The 15,571-nt window shown below is 36.2% G+C and overlaps 2 protein-coding genes across 2 annotated transcripts in view; both read left to right on the forward strand.

Annotated features, from left to right (window-relative positions):
- Positions 1-15,571, forward strand: part of LOC117988924 (4-hydroxyphenylpyruvate dioxygenase-like) — a 326,462-nt gene that overhangs the window by 180,983 nt on the left and 129,908 nt on the right. The gene's annotated exons all lie outside the window — the stretch shown is intronic.
- Positions 1-15,571, forward strand: part of LOC117988921 (probable cytochrome P450 49a1) — a 31,732-nt gene that overhangs the window by 5,592 nt on the left and 10,569 nt on the right. The window contains exons 2-3 of the mRNA XM_034976211.2: positions 6,597-6,778; positions 14,930-15,063. Coding sequence (XP_034832102.1) covers positions 6,597-6,778; positions 14,930-15,063 — 316 coding nt within the window. The remainder of the gene's footprint in view (positions 1-6,596; positions 6,779-14,929; positions 15,064-15,571) is intronic.

Consider the following 15,571-nt stretch of genomic DNA (forward strand, 5'->3'; position numbering starts at 1 on the left):
CAACTTGCCTCCATTAAATTGGAAATATTCTTTGTGTGGCAACTTGCCTCCATTAAATTGGAAATATTCTTTGTATGGCAACTACTCCATTAAATTGGAAATATTCTTTGTGTGGTAACTTGGTCCAATTTAATGGAAAATTTTCTTATTATGGGATACGTTTGAAAATATATAAGATATTGGATTTGTTTATGTTAATGGGCACAAATATTGACCTCCATTAAATTGGGAACATATTGTAGTACTTATTAAAGGCAATCTCCATTAAAATGGGAGTTTTAGATAAGACAACTTTTATGTAACCACCATGGTGGTTATGGGACCACCATTAAATTGGAAACATAATATAGTCGTGTTGGAAATAAACCTCCATTAAATTGGAAATTTCAAATATTAGAATATTTATGTAATTAGTCGTGATACCACCGTTAAATTGGGAACAACGGAAGGAAGTAAATTTTTTATTCCAGGTCGCCCGGCTTGATTTGGAATTATGGCGAGTTCTCGCCACCTTTAGTTTTAATTTATTTATTTAATTTACTTACGGCTTACACGAATACATCAAAATAAAACTTATTCAAAAATATTATTTACTAAATGTAGTAGCCACTTAAAAGTAAACACAGCTTGAAAACTTGGTTATATGTAAAATAAACAATATTATTATAACAAGAAATTCGAGAGAAAAAAAAAAGACACGTAGTGAACTTACATTTAACTAAATAAAGTTAGTTTAAACAAAACTTATTGCTAATAATAATTAAGTAAACTATGACTTAAAAAAATATATACTTATATATCTATGTATATAACCAACAAATTGACTACAGAGTATCTGTAGAGATGTGTGTTAAATGAGCAATTGCTTGAAATTTAGCGAATAAGTGGGCATATTATAGCTAATTACTTCGAATACTTATAGTTGTTACTAGATCAAACATTGATAATGAACCGTATTTCAAAATCAGTTATATTGTAAATCAGTTATACTGTAAAAACTCCGCCAGCTTTCTTATTGTTAAAGCTTATACTTAGAGGTGTTAGATGTGAAAGGTGAGGAGGATGAGCAGGAGGAAAAATAAAAGAGGGCCCTGTTCATTTATCTTGATGCTGCTGAGATCCAAGTTCAGTTGAAGAAAAGACCAATTTTCGATGTTGTCATTCATAAATTAGGTAAATTCTTTTTCTAAACAAAATGGAGTATATGAATGACATATGTTTTGGTTAATGAAACGAGAAGAAGGGGAAAAGTTCGAGTAATTTCTAGTAAGATTAAGAAAACAAGACCAGATTACAGAAAAACGCATACCAGCGGAATCACGAATTAAAATCCTAACCATCGGTGACAGTATAACACTTGAGAAGATTATAACAGAAGCAAATACGTTGGAAATTGCTAATGATCAGCTGGAAAGTTATGAAGAAAAAAAAAGTGACTAAGTGAAGGCTTTAATAGCAAAGGAACAAGATAACTAAATAATCAAGACTAGAAATCAACAGAAGAAAGTAAGTATAAGAAAAGAAGTTGTGGCAAGTGGGCAGGTGTGGAAGTTCCCAGCAAGGAAAATTAAACGTTTTGTATGCGGGAAAGATAGGAATTGGAAAAAAAAGATTAGTTAAAAGGAAAACTGAAGAAAACAAATAAAAAGAATATTGTAGTAGATTAAGTATTTAATGTTGATGATGACGCTATAGTAGAATACCTGTTACGTGAAATACAAACAAATACGCTTATTGCTTAAAGTTAAAAAGTAAATCTCATCACCACAAAAACATTGGAGACTTTAAAAAACCAAGATAAGATAAGACGCTTCCTGGTTACGGAAGTACAACACCGCTCAACGTAAAAGGCTCGTTTGAAACACGAGCCACAGTATATGTTATATCCGGAGGATCCCGAGATTTACTCAAGAAGGAAACTGCAATCAGTTTGGAGGTTCTGAAAATACGTGTTGATATAAACACAATTGAAGGTGAGGCCATGACACGACCATTTCAAAAAAAATAAAGAAGACATGTTAGTTGAGATCCCGATAGATACGAGGCTTAAGCTTATATCGCAGCCATATAGAGGAATACTGATTCCAATTGAAGAGAAAGTAGAAAAGAAAGTAAAAGAGCTTTTGATCGTAATATCATGGAAGAAGTGCATAGAACATCGCGATGAGTATCTCCCGTTGTAACCATAATAAAAGAAAACGGGTATTTATGTCTGTGTTGATAATGATATGTGAGCTGCTAAAACAGCTATTATGCGGGAAAATTACCCTTTGCCATATTATATGAACCAACTACTCCTCAATATTGGTATACTGGTAAAACTAGTAAATATTTTAGCAAACTAGATGTAAAGGATTCTTTTCATCAAGTGGAACTTTATCCGAAATCCGAATAGTAGATATATTACGACATTTATTACAGCAAAGGGTCTTTACCAATACAAAAGATTAATGTTTGGAGGCCTTTCAAAAAGTATCAGATAGGATCTTAGTTAAGTGTGAATGAGTCGTCAATTTCATTGACGATATACGTTGTGTATCGTTAGTTGGTGATAGTGAGAAGGAGCATGATCTGCGATTAGAAAAGGTATTTCGTGTACCTATTTAATGAACACAATGTATTGCTTAACAGGCAAAAGTGCTAATATAAGGTTGCAAAGGTAGATTTTTGGGTCATGAACTGACCTCAGATGGTGTGTGGCCGTTAGACAAATTATATTAACAGTATCAAAAAACTTCAGAGTTCCAACAACTGTCGAGGAGTTACAAATTTTCTTAGGCTGGTGAATTCTGTCAATTAGTGGTTCTGAACCTGGCTACAAAAAACAGAACCCATAAAGGAATTGTTACGGAAGAAACTTAGCGAGTACATCGATATCAAATCTTTCTGGGGACAAAGCCAAGCTGATGCTTTCAATGGTCTAAAGTATACCTTAACCAAAATACAATCCTTGGGTTACTAGTTACGACGTGATTGATAAAACTCAAGTAAAAGCAGATACGAATCCAGTTTGACTTGCCTCTGTCTTAGTCAAGTTGATTTTGAAAGACCACGCATAATCGCATACAAGACGGTTAACTGAGTGTAAAAGGACGTATTGCCAGACTAAAAAGGAGGCTTTAGCGCTAGTCTGCTCTATAGAGCACTTCAATATATTTCTATTTGGAAAAGAATTTGATCTCACTACAGATCATAAGCATCTGGAGAAATTGTTGGAACCGAAATCAAAGCCTTGTTCTCGAATAGAACGATAGGTGCTCAGGCTACAGTCGCATAAATATAAGGTTATGTATAAACCAAGAAAAATTAACATGACATGTGTATGTTCAACGTTGCCTTCAAAGGGCCAAGATATTTACATTCATCAAATTGTTGAACAATCCAGACCGCGATCCATTCTAATGATATCATTTAGTTTTCCAGAAGCGATAAAGAAATCAAATGTGTGAAAAGGGGCATTTTTGAGCAGAACTGAGACTGGTCGGAAAAAATATATTTGTAAAAACATGGAGAAAGGAAAGGCCAGTGGACAACAGTACCGAGAAAGATCAGGAGGAACTATTAAGTATTATTACTATGCAGTTATGTTTTGATATACTAAATCAGCGTCGTGCAGATAATTATATATTAGTTCTGTTATTATACCAAAGTGTTGGAATAGCCTAACTTATATGTACGATTTGAGGATTTAACGATGTGAGCAATTATTATACTAAAGTGAACTCTGATTTATCTTTCACTTGTTTATTTATTTAACATAGGAGGGATGTAGTGTATCAGATTACACTGTCTCGTGTGCTCATGGACAATGTTACTAGTCAGTGTTACCAGAGCCACAGGCGAGTGTAGACGAGTGACAGTTGTTCGCGTGCATTGCCGAGCCGGTGTTGGGGCACCATCAGCAGACCCTACAATAATTATTAAGATAACATAACTCATAAGTAATTTATACCAAAGTTTATACCTACTCGTATATCATTTAATTTACGTAGCTTCTGTTCGTAATTCTTCAATAATATTTGTAACAGGCGTTTCCAAATAAGGCCCCCGAGGCCGTGGTGTGAGTCCACGTCCGGGAGATGAAAACGGGGACCTCGTCTTCGCCGGCGAAGACGCTGTAATAAGGTTGAATTGTGTAGCCCTACAAGATAGGGAGCATTGTCGGTCATGATTTGATCGTCGGGATCGTCAAGGACGTGCTTAGGGCGCCTTTTATCGGGGGGGTCGTGGGAGAGAGATTGCATGTATTCTTTATAACCAAGATTCTAGACTCAAGGGTTTGAATTGAGGATATCTCAGGTCTCCTATTATTATAACTCTGTTGTATTTATTGTAAAAGGTCGTCTTGGTCGATAGTGTTGTGAACTGCAAAAGTTTAGATGTTCGAATGTTATCGATATTTAAGTTGCACCGGCTTTAAAATATAAATTAACTAGCTGATGCCCGCGACTTCTCCCGCGTGGAATTAACTTTTTAAAAATCCCGTAGGAACTTTTTGTTTTTCCGGGATAAAAAGTAGCCTATGTCACTCTCGGTCTGTATCTATACACATGCAAAAAATCACGTCAATACGTTGTACCGTTGTGACGCGATTGAAGGGCAAACCAACAAACCAACAAGCAAACACACTTTCGCATTTATAATAAGGGTACTGAATACTGATGCAGGGCAACGATAGTCACCCTTTCATCAAACACGCGATACCTATTATGTAATTTTATGATAACGCACAAAATCGTAATCACTTGGTAGATATGTGCCATCAGTCACGACTGCCAAATAAAATACCTAAGTAGGTATATGCCTACAATTGAATTTAGCATCGTAGACTGAGTAATCTTAACTTTCTCACCTTAGGTAAAGCATAAAGAAAGCGCTTATCTACATAAAATACAAAAGATAATTAGTAGGTAGGTATGCAAAGTAGAACAAGTAGGCGAAAAGAAAGAACTTAGTTATCTTCATTTAAAAAACTGGTCAAGTGCGAGTCAGGCTCGCATTTTGCACAATAAATCAAAAACTATTTATGCATAATTTAATTTATTATTAATAATTTTTTTTTATAATGTACAGGTAAAGCCCTTTCATATGATACCCTACTTGATATAGAACTATCTTACTTTGAAAAATACTAATTATTTGTTCAATAACACATTTAATTTTTTTGTGTGATGTAACCACAAATCCACGCTTTTCTGATCTATTCCTTTACTTGTGCTATAAGACCTACCTACCTGCCAGATTTCAAGGTCAACGAAAAGTACCCTACCTACACCTAGTATCTACCTATAGGTTTTCTTGACATACACGACAGACAAACAGACAACGAAGTGATCTTGTAAGGGTTCCTTTTTCCTTTTGAGATACGGAACCCTAAAAATATTAGATATCAGTAAAGTAGAGTAAGTGGATACATAAAAATTCAGGTATCTTAACAAAATCTGCTTCATTTTACCGTAATTCTCTAACTGTATTTTTTTACGACTTTCCAAATAAATGTAGAATACAGGTACGCTATGAACTACGGACGTAGATAGATATAAAAAGTCGTGTTTATTCAACTTTAGCAATGTTTTGCAATATTAGCTTACTTTGGCCGTTATTCAGGTGTGTCCTATTAGGAGAACCGTAGATGTTTAAAATGTCGGTTCGGCAGTTGGTTTGTTGGCTTCGGTGACAAAGTTACTTGGAAAAAATCTAATCTAAATTCCACCTGCGCCTTGCGAGACCTCAAGGCATCCTGCGCGCGTGTTGTAAATATATACTGAATCACGAGTTATAAATAGACTGATATTATATACATTGAAGGCAGGCAGATAGTTGTAGCGTAGGTATTTAGCTCGTTTAATACTCCTAAGTCTAGAGTCTAAATAGCTGGATGACAGAAAGAAATAGATAATAATTAATAATAGGTAATGTAATAACGGAATTTTTATGAGTCTATACCTACAAATAATATTAAAAGATGAATCATCATCCAAACCTGCCCCCCAATTGTGTAAGAATAACCATTTCATGGCTATCGCAATCGTCAAGAAATTCTGCCATTTGATTGGTTGATTTGCTGTTTACATTTTTTCACAGCCAATCAAAGGGCAGAATTCTTGACGATTGCGATAGCCATGAAATGGTTATTCTTACACAATTGGGGGGCTGCGCTACATAAGTGTCTATGAACTGGGAACGTGAGTCGCGCGGCGATCGCCTTCTACACTACCTACTACAACAGTTCCGAAGGAGTACATGACGTATAGTTTCGCGTCCTGCATCCCGTGTGATCTTGACGCGCAGGTATGGCCGTAGCTTTACTGACTGATTGGACTAACTTAAAAATATTAGAGCGTAGAAATACCTAGTAAATATTCTGAAAAAGACAAAGTTAAAACAAAAAGACAAGTTAAAACTAAATGTATTAAATTTATTTTTCGTAAAGTTAAAAAAAAAACCAAATACATGTAGTCGATATTATTTTCTGTTTTTGTATCACACTTACGTTACTTGGAGGATCAACTAACTACCCTTATATGTAAATCATGATAGGTAATATCATTGTTTGCGTTTAAATTGTTACTAGTACGTATCTCCTTCTTTTCCAGACTCTCCCGTCCATCCCGACGGCAGCTGTCAACCTCTACAGTCCGGCGAACATCCACCTCGCCTCAGAGATGCAATGTGGCAGCGCCAGCTCTCAACGCGAGCATCAAAAAATTCACCGACATACCTGGCCCCATCGCCTTGCCGATGATGCGCCACCATGCACATGTCTTACCGAGGATAGGTAAGACTCTACAGACTATACAGCACAATCGATGAACTTCCCCCTCGCCTCAGAGATGCAATGTGGCAGCGCCAGCTCTCAACGCGAGCATTAAAAAATTCACCGCGGGGTGATTACGTGTCTCGCGACAGGCTTGCGACAGGCGTAAATCTCGCGATCATTGCTGTCAAACGTCCAGCTAGAGAGAGACAGCAATAGCCACAAAGCAAAATAAGAAGAAGAAGAAGAGAGACAGCAAATGAACTGTCGGATTGCTACTGCTGTCGCGTTGGTGTCGCTACTGCAATGTTTTACGTAATCACCCCGCGTCCCACCGCCTTGCCGATGATGCACATGTCTTGCCCAGATAGGTAAGACTTAGTTACAGACTATATATATATATATATATATATATATATATATATATATATATATATATATATATTAAATATATATATATATATATATTTAATAATAATATTAGCCATGTTAAACGACTAATATTCCCCTTTTCTCTCCAACTATAAGCGTCAAGCTTGTGCTAGGAGTAGTTACGACAATGGTGCAACGGGCAGGGTTTGAACCACAGATTGAACCGTCGACCTTTCGGTTTTCAGTCCACTCCTTCACACGTTGAGCTATTGAGGCTCAAATATTATCAGTATGATTAAGAAACTTTACCCTCGTCTCAAAGAGGCACGCTGTTCACCGATATACCTTACCTGGCTCCGATCATTCTACCTATTATACAATATCATGCACGTGGCACGTGTCGATGATTTGATAGGTAATAATGCGTACAATAGCATAGGAATCTTTTAAAAATGCTGTCAATAGGAATAAGTATTGCACCAAAAACAATTTATGGCTGATGAAAACGCATTATAAAACATGCGATGACAAAAAGAGAGACTTGGGCTTTTAACCTCTCTTTTTGTCATCGCATGTTTTATTAATAAATACGGAAAATAATATAAAGTTTGTATAAACAAACTTTATATTATTTCCGTATTTATTAATAAATACTCGGACGTATATTAGTTATTATTAATTATTATTTATCGGTCATGCGGTACGCATACGTTGCTTATCTTTGTTGTTGTAAATAATAAGGTTAGCAGACAACGTGTGTCTGTTATTAACTGTTACTGTCATCACGTGTCCTAGCCATTTTTAAAAGTGCAAGTTTTACTATTAGGGCGTTTGTGCACTCATCCGTGAAATCACGCATTCCGTAAAAATACGAATCGAATGAGTCCTTATTTGCACTTCGAAGAATCACGGATACGAATCGAATATGCATGATTGCACAAAGGCCCTCAGTGGGTAGTCCTGGCCAATTTTTAAGAATCAATTTTATAGACGTAAAGGACGCGTTTTGGTGTTAAGACTTAAAACTCATTTAATGATGATTTTCAAATTTTTACCATAAAATCTCAGATTGACACCTCAGCTGTTTAGGTAAGCTTATTTCTAAATGCATACAAATCCATGTTCCTTGGTCAGTATATAGCATCGATGTTATATAGTCTCTGGTCAGTATAAACGATAGGCTACCGCAAAAAACTTATAGACCCTCTGCTAAGAGAAAGTTGCAGCAATACACAGAGTTCTATTTATAGCCAACTGGTTCTACATCTATAAAATAATCATGTCTTTCTTCGTAAACTGGACTTAGATTTGCACTGAATAATATTTCTTTTAATGGTTCTGGTACTGGTTTCTCGGTTGGTACCAACATGGTACTTACATAAGTCTGGGAATGTGGCAAACTAGTGTAATATCCTGTTTTACTTGACTGTCGTTGAAGATTATATATTTAAAACGCATACAGGCAGACAGATATGTAGATAGATATATAGACAGAGCCGGCCTGCGCCGATTTAGAATGAAGCCAAGATCTAATTAATCTATGGCGTCTCTAAAATCTATTAAATTTGGACATCTTGAATCTTAAATCTACGTCCAGTGGCGGATCGCGAATTCTTTCTTTGTAATGTAAATAAACACTACCTACTAGTAACTTTAAATATCAACAAATATAAGCCCGAATGAAACCAGAGCGAATATTTTTCTTTAACTTTTCAGAATTTTAATTGTTTTAATTATTAATTATTTTTAAAAAATTCATTTTTTTTTAAATAGAATGGCACCCATTATAAAAGGAAGTAATATTCCACGCTACTCCTGTTCAACGTAACGGAACGGCTCCCGGCGAGCGGATGGGAGCGTTTACTGCCGATAAACACGATTTGTTGCCTATCACAAATGCAATTTAGCCATACCTATACCCACCTGTATATACCTATAACTGTGATAGCCTAGTGGTGGTCCCTAGAAATTTATAAAATAATAACTAGCCGATGCCCACGACTTCTGCGTGGATTAAGGTTTTGAAAAATCCCGTTAGAACTCTTTTATTTTCCGGAATAAAATGTAGCCTCTGTCACTCTCCGGTCTTTACCTGGTATACCCATGCAAAAAAATCACGTCAATCCGTTGCTCCGTTGCGACGTGATTGAAGGACAAACCAACAAACAAATTTCGCATTTATTATATGGGTAGTGATTCATCTGTAACGATTCAGACGTTGTATTTTCTTGAAAGACCGACGCGGACGGACGTTCAAATCTTCATAATATGTACCTACTTAGATCAAGCGCTTACCGTCTGAATGCTATCTGAATGCGATTTAAGACAAGGTGATAAATTATGTCGTATTTTTATCGTTCATCCATTTCACGAATGCACCCTTATCTGTAGACATTCGGAATTAAGAATTTGATATCCTTAATACCCTGCTATCTTTATTGTACCTACTGTCACACTTAACTGTCTACTATAGGGTTATCAGTTGTCACCTAGTCATTTACCTATATGACGTGACAGGTCGAGATGGCAATCGGGGAGGGAACCCCCTGCACACCCGCACAGCCCTCGCGCTAACCCGTTGCGGGCGAGCGTGGGTGACGTGCGAATAAAATATAAAATGTGATAAGTAATGTAATAAGTACCTACATAAATACATATTATCTTAATATTTATCAGGCAATTAATGCTTACGAGTTCAACGTGACAATACTCAATAGTCTTTCGTTAGCTTGATCAGCTTAATCGAAAAGTTCATTAAACTGTAATATAAATTTACTAAAATTAATGAATAGGCTATTTTCCTAATAGTGCCGGCTAATAAACCCTATAATAGATATCATAGCTACAGATATCTAAAGTTAATAGGTATGTACATTGTACATACAGTAGTAGAAACTCCATTATCCGGCCCTCAGTTATACGGATTCGCGATTATCCGGACTACCAACCGAAAATTGTTCGGCCAAGTGCGAGTCAGACTCGCGCACCGAGGGTTCCATACTCGGGTATTTTTTCCGCCATTTTGTACAATAAATAAAAAACTACTATGCATAAAAATAAATAAAAATCTGTTTTAGAATGTACAGGCAAAGCCCTTTCATATTATAATATCCCACTTGTTATAGTTATCTAACTTTGAAAATTGAAAATACTATTATAGTGAACTACCTACATAATATGCACAAAACCCGCTTTTCTTCATAAATTCGATTATCCGGATTTTCGATTATCCGAATCCCTAACGACAACAATTCGTCCGGTTAATCGAGTTTCCACTGTATTGTAAACGAGTTGGTAACTTTGTAACTATTCAAAAGCTACAATAACAATGTTTACAACGCTTATCTTGAAGTTTCAATTGTACAAAATCAGCGCGTTATCACCAATTATGCAATGCCGACCCGTCACTACTGTATGTATTTATCACCCAAATCGGCATATTAATGTTTCACGATATAAGGCTGCTCAAACACGAGGCAAAAAACTCTTGCCTGTCCCATACGATTATATTAATTTTTTTTTTTTTTTTTAATTTATTTATCACCGACAACTTCCATACATAAAAGACCGCACATTTAAATACATACAATAAACAGTATGGTCGTCAATTACAGGTGAAACTTTGCTTATAAACTAACATGCACTAACTTACAGACTAACAGATTAAAGTATAGATTAACTTAATAACAGGCAGACTTAATAACGTACAGAGTAACTTGACAGATTAACAGTAGGTAAAAATAAAATAGTTAAATATGTAAAGGAATTTAAATTTAAAGAAAAATGTAGATATAACTACTTAACAAAATACAACTAACAAAATATCCACGATTAATGGTCTCCAATTTGATCACAATTAATATTTTTTTTTAAATAATATCTTTTGTATCTAACATAAGAAGGTACATCTAAAAAAATATTTAAATACTAGATGATGCCCACGACTTCGTCCGCGTGGATTTAGGTTTTTAAAAATCCCGTGGGAACTCTTAGATTTTCCGGGATAAAAAGTAGCCTATGTCCTTCCTCGGGATGCAAGCTATCGCTGTACCAAATTTCGTCAAAATCGGTTGAACGAAGAGACCTAAACAACTTAGCTAAAGAAAAAGATTAGCTGAAGCTCTAAAAACGGTAGCCACCAATCGCATTTACAGATAAGATAATCGAAATTCGAATAGATTATAATCTTGCGAAACGATCCGTGTACGATAACCCTATCATCACGTGTGTACGTGACTGACGCGTGGCAGATGTGCTCAAAATGATACTGTCGTCCGATTCCGATAGAATGACAGATACAATGTCACGATCGCAATCACCTCTGATTGGTTGACGCTCGCTCACTATTGGCTACAATTCATTGTTGCAACAAGAATCGCACAAATTTTCAGCCAATCACCAACAACAACTGAGATTGTTATAATGATTGATGGAGATTTTACGAATTCGACCTACTGAAAATAAACATTCTGAGTATTTGAGTTTTAAGTCACTGGTTTTTTTCTATTCCGATACAAATTAGCTCTTTACTGAGATCTCACCTGTGGTAAGTGATGATGCAGTTTAAGATGGAAGCGAGCTGATTTCGAAGGAGTAGGTGGCAGCTTCAAGAAATCCATACACCTGATAGGTTTCGCACCGGAACGCTAAATTCCTTGGTATCACGGCTTTGCTGGTAGGATAGTAATGGCCACGGCTCAAGCCTCCCACCAGCCCAGACTCAAGACAATTTATAAATTCCCAACTTGGCCTTGCTGGGAATTGAACCCGAGACCTCCCACATATAAGACCACAGCAAAGTATTGTTTTGAGTATAAGTAGGTATGTATGTAAGTTAGAATATAAGTTTAGTAATGTAGGAAATAGTGTATGCTTAGAATAAGTTATTACTTACTAATTAGTCTTATGGAGCGCCAGCTCACCAATAAACTGGCCAACCAGTTTGGCGAGCGTCACAAAATGTAATTATTCTGTAGCTAGTTTGATAATAAAAAAATTAAAAAAAATTGATAATAAATAAATTTAAAAAAAAAGAGAAGAAGACTGCGCTATAGGTAGGTCGTCAAAATGGTATACTTAGTCACGTCAAGTGGTACAAGTACCTAGTTTTATAAACTCCTTACTCCACCATATTAAAGGAGACAAAGAACTATCTGCTCTAAAAACAGAAGCCGAAAATCGCAATCGATAAGATAATCGATTTCGAATAGATTTAATCTTACTAAACGGTCCGCGTGTAGACCGCCTATAATCACGTGTAAAACGCGTGTTTAACGCCTGGGACCTCTCTGTATGCACGTGATTACCGAGTGCCAGTTACGCTCAAACCGAAAAGTCGCTTTTCAGGGTTCCGTACCCGAATGGTACCAACTGCACTGTATTACTAAGATTCCCCTGTCCGTCCGTCTGTCCATCACCATTCTGTCCGTCTGACTATCAGCGGGCTGTATCTCACGAACTTCTATTGCCGCTCTAATATACGAGTACAAATAAAAAAAATCAAAATATACAAATTAAAAAAAAAGTTGAATAGAGTCTGGCTAACGAAAGATGAGACTGGAAAAGCGCGGCAAATTAAAAAAAAATATCAGCCCCAATATTACTATGACAGGCCTGGAATAACCTAATTTGATAGAACAGAAATAAAAATAAGAAATTCTAAAGTATCAAATTAGTTTTTTCCAGGTCTGTCATATCTACTAATTTTGGGGCTGCCATGCTGATATTTTTTGTATTTGCCGCTTTTCCAGTCTCTTCTTTTGTTAGCCAGACTTTATATTATTTTCCGATGGATGGTTCGGAACCCTTCGTGTGGGCGTCCGACTCGTACTTGACCGGTTTTTAATATTCGTTGTATTGCGCACTAAATTCGCATATTTAATTTCAAAGTTCACCGCGTTTAGGGTTGCCTACTGTTAAAGATTAAACTCACTTTATACGATTTAATATACTTTCATTTCACTTGCACATAATATTTTTCCATTGTATCGACATAGAGAGTCCCTAGCGCCGACAAAACCATAGACTGTCAATTGTCATGGTGCTTTAGAATGTGTATAGACTATCAAGAAATCTATCTAACACTGTATTTCCTCAAAATCGGTCAAGCCCTTGCAAAGAACGGCAAAACCACTTGCCCATGAAATGAAAACTTATACCATAAGCTTCAATTTTTAACCGACTTCCAAAAAGGAGGTGGTTCTCAATTCGGGCAGTTTCTTTTTCGACTTTTTTTTTATGTATCTAAAATTTTGTTTTCCGTTGCAAATTGCAATGGTGTTCATGAATGAAAAAGGTAAAAAAAGGTTGTCTAAAAGGTTGCTAAACTGGCTGGTCTGTTTGGCTTTTAGGTTTTAAGACCCTACCTGCAAGTACGACAAAAATGTGCAGTTTTTACTTGTGTTAGCTGTAATTATAAGTAGGTACTTCAGCGATAAAACTGCCTATATTATAACTGTACTTAAATCACTCCAGTATGAATGCAATTCTCAAAAATGTCTTCACTGAATTGAGTCACTCATCAGCGAAAATACAAGTTTAAATACAAACATGAAACCTTTGTCAGCGTTGTTTGCGAGTGCTATAAGAGCTTGAATTGAATGTGTAAATTTTACTTATCCTGTGTCCTGCGAGATATTTTCGTCCATGTTTCATACTCGGAGACCGCTGCGTTTGTTCTGGGTCACCACTCGCCGCCATATTGGTACAGCTACTTAAAGTATCATGCTAATAAAAGTTATCTGTTTGAATATGTAATTTGCAGAGGCCGGCAGGTTATGAGTCTTAATCCTGCTGCTATGTAGATTGTAGGTACATACATTTATTTTAATTTATAATTTAAGATTGATATTCTAACAAAGATTTGAACATACTATTCCTTGAAAATAGATATAATTAAGTAGGTGGGTATATTATGGGTTCATCATAAAAAAACCGGTCAAGTGCGAGTCAGACTCGCGCAATGAGGGTTCCGTAGTGCAATCGTATTTTATCGACATTTTGCACGATAAATCAAAAACTATTATGCCTAAAAATAAAAGGTGTTTTAAAATGTACACAGTACAGGTAAAGCAATTTCATATGATACCCCTTGGTATAGCAAACTATACCTTGAAAGTCCAAAATAGCAATATTTTTTCATGAACACATTGTTTTTTTCTTGTGATGTAACCACAAATTCACGGTTTTCAGATTTTTCCCCTAATATCTGCTATAAAACCTACCTACCTGCCAAATTTCATGATTCTAGGTCAACGGGAAGTACCCTGTAGGTTTCTCGGCAGACAGACAGACAACAAAGTGATCCTATAAGGGTTCCGTTTTTCCTTTTGAGGTACGGAACCCAAAAAAATTATCACTCTTAATCGTTTATGTATTAGTAGGTATAATACCTAGTAAGTAGTTAATAAAAATCTTTTTAAATATTTTAATTAAAACTATTTAATTAAAACTATGAAATAACTAGCTGATGCCCGCGACTTTTTGATTTTCCGGGATAAAAAGTAGCCTATGTCACTCTCCAGGTCCTTATCTATACCCGTGCAAAATATCACGTCAATCGGTTGCACCGTTGCGGTGTGATTGACAAACCAACAAACCTACAAAGTTACAAACCAACAAACCAACAAAGTAGTAGTGGTAGTGATTGACTGTATTAATTTCACACAAACACAATTTCGCATTTATAATAAGGGTACGTACTGATTACACCTTCGCGAATCGCGACCATTCCGATCAATAGGAATTAGGAATAGACCTTTCCCTTACCCACATAATTTTGAACTCTCCTTTCTTTCCCAGGATCTTTCCACCACACAGTTGGACTGGGTCTGCTGGAAGGGCTACGGGAACGATACGGCGACCTGGTGCGCCTCGCTAAAGCCTCCAGGTCTCGCCCAGCGCTTTATGTCTTCGATCCTGAACTCATGAAAGAGGTGAGTCATTATAGAAACACATATGCGATGCCTTACCACAAATTACTTAGGTATTACTTTGGGTGCGGAATTCTAAGAAGATATTCAACTTACACACACACATACACATTTAGTCATCGATATTAAAAACAAGATAATATGGTCAAGCGAACAAAATTTTTCACGGTTTTGGAACCAAATAAATCAGAGTCACCTCTTGAACGACCCGTTTGAAATTCGTCAAAATCGGTTGAACGGATGAGCCGTGAAAGGCTAGCAGACAGACAGACGGACAGACAGACAGACGCACTTTCGCATTTGTAATATTAGTATGGATATGTAAGTAAGTATGGATATAATTCTCTAAATCTATGTTTTTGCGTAAAAAGCAGCATTTAGAGTATTTAAGAGTGATCCTAAGTGTGCATAAACCTAACTTATCTGCATTGACATTAATTATTGCTATCTCTAAAGCATTGACGTAACTGGAGGGCATCAGGCATGTTTACTTACTTCTGCGATTAAGAGT

The sequence above is a fragment of the Maniola hyperantus genome, chromosome 15, assembly GCF_902806685.2.
Source record: "Maniola hyperantus chromosome 15, iAphHyp1.2, whole genome shotgun sequence".
NCBI classification, from domain to species: domain Eukaryota; kingdom Metazoa; phylum Arthropoda; class Insecta; order Lepidoptera; family Nymphalidae; genus Maniola; species Maniola hyperantus.